The following is a 13,308-nucleotide window of genomic DNA, read 5'->3' as shown; positions in this document are numbered from 1 at the left end:
CCCAGAGAACCAGAGCCTGGGCTTTGGGCAGGTATGTAGGGAGGAGGGTTTGAAGCTCCCCAGTCCTAGGGCACTAGACCCCTCTTAATTCTCTCCTTACAATTTTATTTTTCTTTTTCTCCCTCCTCCTTCAGCAAGGGGACTGTGTGATCAGCAAAGTCCTGACCTTCGACCTCACCAAGTACCCAGATGCCAACCCCAACCCCAATGAGCAGTAGCAGTAGTTCTGCCCTCCTACCCAGTCTGGATCCTTAAGCTGCCCCTCTCCCACTCTCTGGATATTTGGTTCCCAACCTTCCCCTACTTCCTGTCCCTGTTTGGTATAATCATGGGATTTAGGCACTGCTATCAAGCACGAAGAGGAACAGAGGTGATATTAGTTCTGGAGCAAAAATTCCTGAGTTTCAGGGAGCATCCTGGCCTCTGGAAGGAGGTGGAGAGCTGAGCTGAACTGAGCTGAACAGGGCCATCTGTCCATCCCCCTTCCCTCCCTTCCAGACCTTCTCCCATCATCCATAATCATGGGTCCTCTGGGGCCCCTTGCATTTTGCTTATGTGTGAGTATGTATGTGTGTGTATATATGTCTGCATGTGCACATGTGGGTGTGCTTGCAAAATAATAAAGATAATAGAGACCCATTTTAGAAGGAGCCTAGGCTGAATTTGATTCCAAGAGAGCTTAGTATGACAGCACCCCGGAGCTGGGCAGAAGTATTCCGGACCTCATAGGATTCAGGCAGTTCCGTGAAACTGCCCTCATTCATGTTTTCATTCATTTTGTGTGTTAATCAGACACATACTGAACACCTGTTTGTCAGACTCTATGCTAGGAATACAGAACTGAGTCAGACATGATCTCTACCCTCCTACTAGGAAGATGCTAGTTCATGAGTTCCCATGGTTAGGTGAATCAGGTATAGGTGCTTTGAATTCGAAAAGAGGACGATCACCTCCAGGCTTTCCGGAGGTCACTTTTGAACTGGACCTTAAGTTGGTAGGATTTGGTTGGGTACTAAGAGCAGAGCCTGGGCTCTGGGGACAATTCTAGTCCCATTTTTTATTACTTTCTAGTTTGATGCTGGGCAAGTCATTTGACCTTTCTGTGCCTCAGTTTCCTCATTTATAAAATGGGGCTAACAGTATTTACCTACCTCATAGGATTTAGTGATGTCAAACTCCTCACTGGAGGCCTTATCCTTGCTTAGAGCCCAGTAGGTGCCAACACCTCAGAATACAAGTCTTCACATGCCTAACGCCTGAGGGCTTCTGATCCCAATTGTTAAGGACAGAAGGAGCCTCCAGATTTGGGAGATGGCGAATGCTCTGGTTATTGGAGAAGTTCCAGGGCATTGATGGGGTTTACCTGGTAAGTGGAGGGCCTAAGGAACCCTGTAGCTTAAATCACATATAACTGAGTGCCTAGATCTCGACCTGGGTTGTGAGGAGGTAGGGGAGAGGTAGCCTGGGCCACATCCTGGCTAAATGTGTGTGATGTTCCTTTTGGGAAATAACTGTTAGTTGCAGAGGCAGCTCAGTGTGCTGCCATGAGATCAGTCTTTGCTACTTCACATACACCATCAGACCATCACCTTGTCCTGATCTGTATACTACATTTTTGTTTTTTAAAAGTTTAATCAATTGTAATTACCCAAGTAATGAGTGAATTTTCTTTTTAAGAAATTAGATTGTTGCAAATAATAGTAGTCATTCAACTAGCATTCTCCCGTCCCATCTAAATTGCTGTAATGTCTGTTGTACATCCATCTTAACTTTAAGACTTTTACATGTGAATTCATTGAATATATTGTGTTTAATGCAGATGATATATTGACTCATTCTGCAGTTTTCTTTCTTTGCTTAGCTATATTTTTGAGATTTATGCATGTTGCTAAATGTAGAAGCAGTTCATCCTTTGTAATTGTTAGGTAGATTGCCATTATGTGACTCTACCACATTTACCCATTTCTCATGTGATAGACTGTTTTCTGTTTTTGCTTTTATAGGATGCTAAGCAGGAGCATTTGTGTGTGTGTGAAAACTTACCTAGGGTAGATTCCTAGAAATTGAATTGCAGAGTCATAGGCTATTTATACTTTTGTTTTTAATAGATACTGCCAAATTGCCCTCCTGTACTATTTACCCAGTATTTTTCTTGAGGTTGTCTTAGGTCTAATATTGTTATCTACTTTAGTTTCATCCTAAGTAGCGATAACCGTGAAACAATGGGTTTGATGTGTTAAGTATGTATTTCCTAATACATATGAAAAGGGACAACTATCAAGACAAAATAAATTTATGTGTGTTCAACCAAAGAAATCACATACCACTTGTGGTGTGTGTGCCATAATTTGGGAAATGCTGGCATATGTGGAAAAGCACAATTTGGGAGTCACCCTGATTCAAATCCTAGCTGCAGAAACTTGAGCCCGTTAGTTCACCTCCCTGAGCCTCGGTTTCCTCACAAAGGAAAGGAGGTAATATACACCTACCTTGCAGCCATGTAAGGAAGATGAAATATATCTGAAGCAATTTGGCTGACATCTAGGTCATCACAGGCTTTTAAACGTAGTAATTGCTATTCTTCCCACTTTACAGATGAGGAGACTGAGGCCCAGGAAGGTGAAGTAACCCAGCTACCAGGTAGCAGTGAAGGTTTGAACCCAGGCCCTCCAATTCAGTCTTGTGTTTTCTCATTGTGAGGGTGGTTATCAACCTTGGCTGTTCACTGGAATCACCTGTGAAGCTTTTTCTTTTTCTTTTTTTCTGTCTGCACTGTGTGGCTTGCAGGATCTCAGTTCCCCAACCAGGGATTGAACCTCGGCCGTGGTAGTGAAAGCCCAGAATCCTGACCACTAGGCCACCAGTGAACTCCCTCTTTTTCCTTTTTAAGAATCAAAGCAATATATATACCAGTTAGAAAATAAAATAATACAGAAGGGCTTATAATGAAAAGCAGCAGTTCCTTGCTGCACTCCCATGTCCAAAGGATGTGGAGCTCCTTGCTCTGGTCCCACGCCTGGAAATCTAATTCAGTAGGTGTGGATGATAATCTGGGTAATTGCCTCAGGCTAAGGCCCTGGTACATTGGAACAAAAGTGCTACAAAGGATTTAAATCCTGAGGCTCAGAGAGGTGAGATGACTTGTCTTGAGATCCCAGTGGTTCCACTGCAGAGTCTAGACTTCAACTAGGATCTCCTCTGTTTGCCCAGTGCTTTCTCTTGTGTCACAGTGCCTCCTGTCATCACAAGGCAACACATGCTCAGTGTAGGCTGTGCCCAGAGGAGAGCAGACACTGGTGTGTTTCCAAGAGCCAGCTGGACCTGAGTGAAATCCCTAGGGCTAGTTGGGGGACACTAGGTTGACTCCCTTATGTTCTGGACCTAGTAGCCTTAGTCTGGGGACACAAACATGAACCAAATCTTTATCCTGTCCTTGAGGAGTTCAGTGTCTAGTTGGGGAGGCAATTCATAAACCAATGTGATCAGCGCTGTGACAGGAGCATGGATATAGGAAGGGCATCTGGCTTAGGTAGAGGTTCAGGGGAGACATCCTCTAGTCTAGGGGGTGAAACCTGAGCTGAGTCTCCAAGGACTGGTAGGAATTAGCCAGTTGAGTTGGAAGGGATTTCCAGGTAGTGGGAACAGTATGCACAAGACCTGTGGTCAAGAAACAGCCCACCAGTTCAGAAATACTGAGCCATAAGGTTTCCTGGGCTGGGGAAAAGTAGCAAGAAGTGAAGCTGGAGAGGTAGTCAGGAACCAGATTTGAAGAGAGTCATAAGAGCCTGGCTATAGAACAGACTTACCTCATAGAACAGTTTGGTTCCCTCACTGGCTGTATACCAGAAACACATGGTGCATCCTGGATGACATCCCCCTACCACCACCACCACCTAAAAATTCAGTTTCCATAACTGGGTAGGGGCCTCAGGATCTGGAGAGCTTATAAATGTGAGGATGTAACTAGGGTGCAGCCAGGTTTGGGAACTGTGGGTTGGAGACAGCAGAGGAGACTAGATAAAAAACAAGCCCCTTTCTGGCTTGCCAGTGTGAAAGTAGATTAGGTTAGATGCTCAAACTATATGCTTCCTTAGTTTCCCAGTTCAATTCTCACACTTTTATATTTGCCTGTTTTATCTCTCCAAATAAGCTATAAGCCCCATGGGGGTGGGGCTATCTTGCTACTAGTATACACCCAGCAAAAAGCACAGTGCCTGACCCCAAATAGACATCCAAAAAATAGTTTTTGAATGAATGAATGCATGTGTGAAGGAGAAAGTGGAGACATATTAGTTAGGGAACTATTGAAAATACTAGTCTACTGAAGGGCAAGGGCAGTGGGACTGGATTGGAGATGATAAGGTGTGAGCCATTGAAGGAAGAGGTGAAGCAGACTTGGTGACTGATTATTGGATGTGAAGTGTGACTGGGAGGATAGAATGGATGCTTGTTAATAGCCAAGATTCCTACTCTGTCCCAATCATTCTCTTCCATCATCTATCTGAATCAGAATCTCCCTCCAGCCTCCTCAGCAATTGAAATTCCTCAAGTTAAGTAAACATTCTCTGTGTGCTGTGTGGTCTCCCCCTCCTCCCCAGCCATTGATTCATTCATTGAGTTCAATAAATCTTGGCTAAGCACCTCCTGTGCCCTTCCAAGGTGGGACTCTTGACTCCCTCTTTCCTACCTCAGATGTTTTTGAGGGCTTCCCCAGATAAGACTTACGTCCCTTATACAGTAACCTAAAGGGAGATACTCAAACACCAGACCTGTAAGGGAACCTACAGACTTCGTCCAGTCCCCTCCTGAGGCTCTCAGGGGGAAGAAACTTGCCTAAGGCCCCACTACTAGGAAATGTAGGAGCCAGAACTGGAACCTAAGTTCCCTTTCCACATTGCCCCTAGAGCCTTGATTTCTCCCATTGCAGATCAGAACAGGCAGAAAAGGCCAAGGAGAAGGTTGGCCTTTGAAAGTCACTGGTACTGGACAGGTGAACAAGAAGCTTGCCAGTTACACTGCTCCCTTTTGGAAGCCCTCAGCAGACCTGCCATGCCCACAGTCCCTTTTAAGGGGTTTCTTAAGCATGAGTTGCCATGCTCTGTACCATGTGACCTCACAATCCTGGCCACAGATGACAAAGTTGGGATAGTATCTTACTCATGGACAGCCAGTCTCTAAGCTGGATGATGGCCTATTAGGTAGACTGATGTAAGAACTCTACCTCCTAGCCATGGCCTGTATGAGATGGCAAATGTATGAAACAATCAGATCCTTTTTCAGGGAGGCTGAAAGTGAGGCATTCAGAAGAAATGAACAATTAGAATTTAGCAAGGCAGACGTGGTGTTGGATGAAGAATGTCAGAAACTGAATAGCAAAAACAAGGAGAAAGCTGCAAAAACCATGAGGCATGTGAGAATGTGGGGCCACAGGTAGCAGAAGCCATGAAGCAGCAAGACAGTGGGCCAAAAGGACACAGAAGCCATGAAGCAATAGGAGCCACGATGTAGCAGTAGCCTAGAGGAACAGAAACCATGAGACAAAACCCTGAATCTGTGAGATCCACAAAGCAGCAGAAGGCTTGAACAGACAAGATCCATGAGGCAGCAGAAGAAATGAGACTGCAAGAGCCCCAAGGTAGCTGCAACCTTGTGGCAGTGAGGCAGCAAGAAGCAAAGAGGCAGGATAGACCAGGCAAGCAGAAATTACAGCACAGAGAAGCCCCCGATTAATTGGAGCTGAAGCCCCAGAAGCCAGGAAGCTGCAGGAGCCGGGAGGCCCAGAAGCTGTGCCCTGAAGGCCACTGGCTGGCGTGGAGGGGAGCAGAGAGAAGGTAGTCAGTAGCAGTAGGAGGAGTATAAACTGCCAGAAAGAAGTTGAGTCACCATTTTGAGAAGCACTAGAGAAGGGAGCAACAGATGCCTGCAGCTGAGGGGGTGACAAGATAAGCCAGGCTCTAGTGCTGCTTTGGATCAAAAACCATTTTCAAGTTTCTGTTCTGTGAGGCTGCCTGTGTAGCTGTTTTTGTCTTCCTTATTTCCCTGTGAATGCTTCAATAAATCTCCATCACTAAGCTGAGTGTGTCTGTTCCTTATAATCTAAAAAAGGTTAACACTGGTGTGTACTTTAGATGGGTGGAGAATAGGGCAGAAGATCTTACAGGTAGGTTTGAACCAAGACACAGGTGGAAATTCATTCTCTCACACCCTCACTGGCACAGGAACTTTTCATTCACTTACTCATTGGCTGCTTTTCCTCATCCAGTCAGTCATTTATTCATTACTTCTGGATAACTCATTCATTCACTTATCATTCATGCAATAGTATAAGCATTTGCTCATTAGTTCTTTCCAGTATTCACTTAGTCATCACTTTGCCATCCATTCATTCAGCAAGCATATATAGAGCTCCTGCAGCATGTCAAGCCCTGTGCTTGGTTCTGGAGATAAAATATATTCCCTATACTCCAGGAATTCAGTTTACCTGAGGGCTCAGATAATTAAGCAGATATGTGCATCAACTGTGACAAAAGAACTGACAAGTGTAGATGAGGCAGAGTAGAGAACGTGACCATTAGGTGGTTCTTCCTGGGGCGGGGTGGGGTGGGATGGAGGGTATTTTCAGGAGAGCCTTAATAGAGAAGGGGGCACTTGAAGGAAGAATTTCTGTTTACCATGTAGAAAAGAAGGAAAGAATATTGCCAACAGAAGAATTGCTTAAGAAAGATACATAGTGTGAAAGCACATGGGTTTTGGGGGGACCAGTGGAAGAAGTGGAAGCCAGGCAATCACACTTAGCTTTCATTCTATGGGCAATAGGAAACCGAAGAAGGGTTTGAAGCAGAGAAGTGACAGATCGGTATTTTAGGAAGATGACTCTAATAGCTGGTATGAAGGATGGTTGGGGGCATGAAACATTGACATAAATAACATATGAGTAAAGAACATGCATGTGTCATAGAGGCATGAATGAATACTCAGAAGTTAGTGAGAAGGGAGAAAGTTCTGCCAGTGGACTAAGGAAGACTTTGGAGGAGGTGGAATTTGAGCTAAGCCTTGAACAATAGGGAAGATTCCAACTAATGGAGATAAGGAGTAATATTTCCAAGCAAATATGGCAAGTCTGGGTTAATGAATATTCCAGTTTGACTGCAATAAAGCTACATTTAAGGGGAGAGGTAGGAAAGGAGACTAAGGTTTCTCAAAGATTTTTATATTCTGATACCATTAGGTCTGCCAGGAACAAGGGGATGTGGGGGGAGGGAGTAAGTGGTGGGCAGGAGTGTCCTTTTTCTGTTTTTAAAAATTAATCTTAAATATGTGTTCATTTTAAAATAGAAGTAATGCATACACAATGTTCAGAAAACAAATCAATAAAACCAGTACCAAAAAAGTACTGACACACATGTGCCCCCATCCCTACTCTACCATCTTGTTTTTAGCATCCACTTTTAGTTATTTCTTCTGATTGTTATTTCCATATCTAATATTCCATGTGATGTGTCTTTCATGTCCTGCTATGACAGATAAGGATTTAGGTAATTTACACCAAGTTCAACTCTTGTCCTTCCTGCTTCTAATATGATTTAGTTTCTCTGTTAAATAACTTTTCTGAGGGGTTTCCCTGCATGATAGCACAGTTGGTAAAGAATCTGCCTGCAATGCAGGAGACCTCGGTTCAATTCCTGGGTCAGGAAGATACCCTGGAGAAGGGATAGGCTACCCACTCCAGTATTCTTGATCTTTCCTTGTGGCTCAGCAGGTAAAGAATCCACCTGCAATGTGGGAGCCCTGGGTTTGAGCCCTGGGTTGGGAGGATCTCCTGGAGAAGGGAATAGCTACCCACTCCAGTATTCTGGCTTGGAGAATTCCATGGGCTGAATAGTCCATGGGGTCACAAACAGTTGGACATCTACCATCTTGTTATTAGCATCCACTTTTCATTATTTCTTCTGATTGTTATCCCCACTTCTAAATAATATGCCATATGATGTGTCTTTTATGTCCTGCTATGACAGATGAGGATTTAGATAATTTATACCAAGTTCGATTCTTGTCCTTCCTGTTTTTAATATGATTTAGTTTCTCTGTTAGATAACTTTTCTGAATTTAAGCAACACTGTGATTCCTTGTTCCATGAGAGACCATTTTTCTGAACCAGAACTTTGTTAGATGAGAATACCTTTCCTATTTGCCTTCTTCCCCACTGTTCAACCTCTCAACTTCTATCATCTGGTCTTTTATATATCAAAGTTGGTAACATTGAATTCTATTCTGTAATCAGATTAAGGCTTTTTCTGTGTGTGTTTTTAGTTTGATCCTAGAAGTTTAAAAGCAATAAACAGTTATTATTAACATGACTGTAAATATTGTTCATTGCAGAGCCAATCGATGTACTTTTATAATTTTTTCCTTGTAGCAATTTTTCATTTTTTTGGAAGTTTCTAATTCTGTTTCTCTTTTACTATTTTACTTTTTCATATATTCCATTTTTTCTTTTCAAAAATCTCTATTGCATTAGGTACATCAAGTCTGCTGCCCCCCAAACAAAAAAGACCCTCTTTTTGGAACCCTCCATCCCTTTCTCAAATCTGGACTAGTTGTTCTCCAGGCCTGATGCATGACTGTCATTTTGGAACTTTCCTTCGCAGCTTTCCTTGGTTATATGACTATTTACTGGTGGTTCCCATTGTTTTGATAGTATACATCCTCAAGTAACTTCTCAGAAAGGTTGTATAGGAGATAGACTTCCTGGATACTGTATTCCATTCCTATGCTTGGATACAAAGTTTCATTTCTTGTGGGCTTTTTTGTTTGATTGATTGATTGATTGATTGTGGTTTTGTGGCTGTACCTTGAGGCATTCGTAGGATATTAGGATATTAGTTCCCTGACCAGGGATTGAACTCATGCTCCCTGCAGTGAAAGCACAGAGTCTTAACCACTGGATCGCCAGGGATGTCCCCTAAAGTTTGAGATTCAAAACCATTTTCCCACAGAACTTTGAAGTTTCATTGCTCTTATGTAAATATTAACTCATTTATTTGTTCTTTCTGGGACCTCAAAGACATGAATGTTAGATTTTTTTCTTATAGTGTCACAGGTCCCTGAGCTCTGTTCACTGTTTTCCTAGTCTATTTTCTCTCTTCTTCTAGACTGGGTAATTTCTGTTGTTCTATATTTCCAGTTAACTGATTCTCTCCTCTGTCCCCTCCTTTTTTGCCATCCATCCATTTTGTTTGGGTTATTGTATTTTGCAGTTCTACAATTTCCATTTGATTCTTCTTTATATCTTCTATTTCTTTACTGACAATTTGTATTTTTTCACTTGTTTTAAGCATATTCCTTATTGTCCATTAAAGCATTTTTATGATGGGGCTCCGTAAAAACCCTTGTCAGATGATTTTTAACATCTCTGTCATCATGGTGTTGAGTCTATTGAGTGTCTTCTCATTCAAATTGAGGTTTTCTTGGTTCTTGGTATGATGAGTGATTTTCAGTTGAAACCTGGGGATTTGGGGTATTGGGTTAAATATGAGGATTACTTAAATATCTTGCTTTACCTTGCCTCCTCAGACACTGTTCCAGCAGTGAAAGAGGAGACACTGACTTGTTACTATCAGTTGGACATGGAAGTCCAGTATCCCCACTCAGTGTCTGTTCATACCCCAGAGAGAGGGTTTCCTCATTACTCTTAGATGAGGGTGGAAGTTCTGGCTCCCCACTCAGCCTTCCCAAACACTACCCCAGTGAGGAGGGGAAGAGTTACTCTTTATAGCCAGCAAAGGTAGAAGTCTAAGCTCCCCACTTGGCCTTTGCTGGTGGGACTACAGTTTTTCCTGTGGTGTTTGGCTGGAGTAGAATGGTTATTATCTAATTACCATCTTATCCAGCACCAAGTCTAGGATATGTGAGGTAAAAAGGAAACAAAGAAATCACCACCACGTTGCTCCTCTGCTACTGAGGCCCTCAGCAGGTTTGCCTTCTCTCCACTTCTCAGTCTTATGTTTATATATAATGTCCCAGGATTTTAGCTGTACTTGGGGAGAGGAATAGGGAAAAGTACTTCTACTCCATTCACTCCCCTCTTTAAATAGTAAGTTTTTGAAAACTGTGTTTGTGGTGTTTTAAAATTTCCTAATTATGTGTTTAAGTTTTGGGATTTGTCATTCATTGCATTGGTCATTGGATAGACCTCTTCATTTTGAAATTCTTTAATTCTGGAAAATTCTCACATTCTTTGATAAAATTCTTTGATACGTTTCTCTTTTCTGTTTTTGTTGTTGTTCTCTCCTGGAACTCATTAAAGTGGAATGTTAGACTTTCTGAATTGATCTTTTGTATTTTTATCTGTTCCGTGTACTGCTGCCACACCTCCTACCTCCTTCCCTCTCCCCTTCCTAGTTTTCTCTCTCCCTTTGTTTTTGTTTACTTTCTGGAAGAAGATTTAACTTTATTTTCCAACTCTTCTCTTGCATTTCTTTTCTTCCCTTCTTCTTCCTTCTTTTCTTTCTCTCTTTCTTCCTTCTTGCATTGGGTCTTTGTTGTCCCACGTGGGCTTCCTCTAGTTGTTGTAGGTGGGGGCTGCTCTCTAGTTGTGATGCACAGGCTTCTCTAGGCACATGGGTTCAGTAGTTGTGGTTCACTGGGTCTAGAGCACAGGCTTGGCAATTTTGGCGCCCAGGCTTGGTTGCCACACAGCATGTGGAATCTTCCCGGACTAGGGATGGAATCTGTGACCCCTGCATTGGCAGGCAGATTCTTAACCACTGGACCACCAGGAAAGCCCTGCATTTCTCTTCATTTTACCAATCACATTTTACAATTTCCAAATATCCATTCATGTTATCTTTCCTTATATCATCCTGTACTTGTTTAATGGGTCTACTATTATCTTGAATCTCTCTTGGAGTAATAGAGGTATTTTTATATATCATTGTGTTCTTTGAAATATTTATTTCCTTTGGGATTTGTTTTTCCCCCATTTGCTTATTGTGGTCTCTTTCAATTTGTAATCTTTTCTCAGATCCCTGGTAATGTATAGTGGTTTGCTCATATTTAAGAACACAGCAATAAAATTGGATTCAAAGCTCTGTGTATGGGGTACAGGGCTAGGTGACTGGTGGCTTACCTTTAGAATGATTGGAAAATAGCTGACTACTATGCTGCACCAAAACATAAAGATCTTTCTCTGAGCTTGTTCAGTTGCCTTAGAGAAGAAATGTCTGTTTTTGCCTAATGGGTAGATGCCTGGCTACTGTGAATTGTACACAGAGGGTTGGGTTAACAGTTCAGTATACAGCTTCCCAATTTATCACCCTGTTTTCAGACCAACATCTCACTCGTACTCTATATCATACCTGGCGTTGCTAAGGCCCAAGACACTCCAGGCTACTACACAGAAAGATCAACTCCTCCTCAGTGGCATCACCTCCATGCATACTCCAGGCTGTGGCTTCCTCTACCATGCTTCATCAATCATCAATCCTCCATTTTCTTCCTATCTTCCAGACATTTGGAATCTCTTTTGCTGATGGACCTGCTCCTGACGGACATTCTCTTCATCACTGTGTTTTTATACTTTTTTTTAAATTCCTTTACTATTATTTTAGCAAGGTTTCAGGTGGGAATGGAGATAAACATGTGGTAAGTCTGCCATCTTGTCCTAGAAATCTACTAGTCTACTTATAACTTTATTTTTTACTTTTCTGATAATAATCTTCATATCTTTGAATAATATACAATTTTTTTCTGTTTATCAACTTACCACTTTTAGACATTATCTGTTACTTCCTGCTATTAATACCACCTACTGCTCTCCTCCCATGCCCCCAATATAAGACATGTCATTAATTATATGTCCTCTATTTCTTACCTTTGTACCTTTAAATAATAGATTTATATTCCCTCTTTCAATCTCTCAACTTCTCTCATTTATATTTTTATATTAACAAGATTAATAATATTTATATTCTGTTTGATAACCAAAATTAAATCATCCATACTTTGCTAACAGGTCATTCTAAAAGGTTTAAAGTCAATAAAGTGTTTATGTTGTTATGATTATATAAATGTTGTTCCTAATGCTCCAGTGTCCTAGGATTACATTTCTTTTCTTATACAGTTTTTGTTTTTTCCTGGAGTTTCTAATTGCCTTTCTTTTTTCCTTGCGTTGTCTGACTTTATCTCCTTAAGTTGTTCCAAATTCTTAAGGAAAGTGTAAAATCATTTGAATCCCCTTTTTCCCCAGATACCTTCCTCCTGGAGCCCTCCGTCTTCCTGCTCCAATTTGGACTGGTTGCTCTGTAGGCCTGCAGCACAACTGTCATCCTGGGACGTCCCTTCATTACTCTTCTGGGTTGGACCCAATCTTTCCTGGACCTTATATCTTCCTCTTTGTTAGTTTACTCCTTTGTAGTGGCCTTTGTAGTTGTTCTCCACCATCCATTCCTCTCCTCCCCCATTGTATTAACAGCTGTGCAATTTGAGTGGAATTGACCCCATTGCCAGCTCTAGGTATAGAGCTTTATGATTTATCACAGTGATGATTGGTTCAGAGATGATCCAATCACTGAAGCTTTTTGTTCAGATTTTGAGGGAAGACATAGCTGTCTTCCCTTGGACATGAGCAAAGAAGTATGTAGTCTGATTGCTGTTAGCCACCTTTTGAGCATGTGGAAGGCTTACCTGAGAATGGAGCTGACAAATGGAGAAGGCAATGCCAAGAGAATTACAGAGAAATGGATCCATATTCCTGATCATACCGGGCCTGAAGTCTTCCCTGCCTATGGACTTGTCAGCTAAGTGAGCCAATAAATTGCGTTTATTATTTAAGCCAGTTTGAGTTGGGTTTTATATTGCTTGCACATGAAAGCATTATAACTTACGTTGTTGCTGTCTCCCTTTAGAGAAGGAATGTGCATTTTTTGCTTATATGAGGCACTATATTGTGAAAGCATATTTTTAGAGTAAATCTGAGATGAAAGATATATGCTGGATAACCAAAGGAGTGAACTCTATTGGCTGCCTAGTATTTAAATCTTCATCCTGTTTGGAGGGATTCCTCTTCGTGTGAGTCTCAATGAGAGACAGACCTCCACTTCCTCTATGGAAACCAAAGGTAGTTATACTTCCTTTCCCTGCCCACCAGGCGGCAAGGACCGAATATTCTATTCATAGCTTTGAATCCAGTGTGAACAACACAAAGGAGACAGGAATATATAATATTAACAAGTGGATGACATATTAGGAGAATATGCTTGCAATATGTAAAACTGACAAAAGATTAATAACTAGAAAAAGAAGATAGTA

General features: G+C 41.8%; 1 protein-coding gene across 3 annotated transcripts in view; it reads left to right on the top strand.

Moving 5' to 3' along the window:
• The window catches only part of SMC1A (structural maintenance of chromosomes 1A), a 46,667-nt gene extending 33,864 nt beyond the window's left edge, over nt 1-12,803 (top strand). For 2 of the 3 annotated variants that reach the window (XM_052663789.1, XM_052663788.1), the window contains 2 exons: nt 11,509-11,643; nt 12,248-12,803. In XM_052663789.1, coding sequence (XP_052519749.1) covers nt 11,509-11,643; nt 12,248-12,400 — 288 coding nt within the window. In that variant the 3' untranslated portion in view covers nt 12,401-12,803. Of the gene's footprint in view, nt 1-134; nt 6,066-11,508; nt 11,644-12,247 lie in introns of those variants that run through there. The other variant, XM_052663790.1, reaches the window with a different exon arrangement.
• Nucleotides 12,804-13,308: the final 505 nt, after the last annotated feature.

The sequence above is a fragment of the Budorcas taxicolor genome, chromosome X (genome assembly GCF_023091745.1).
Source record: "Budorcas taxicolor isolate Tak-1 chromosome X, Takin1.1, whole genome shotgun sequence".
Classification (NCBI taxonomy): domain Eukaryota; kingdom Metazoa; phylum Chordata; class Mammalia; order Artiodactyla; family Bovidae; genus Budorcas; species Budorcas taxicolor.
The sequence above is the reverse complement of the archived record's forward strand: the minus strand, read 5'-3'. Positions and strand labels throughout refer to the sequence as shown.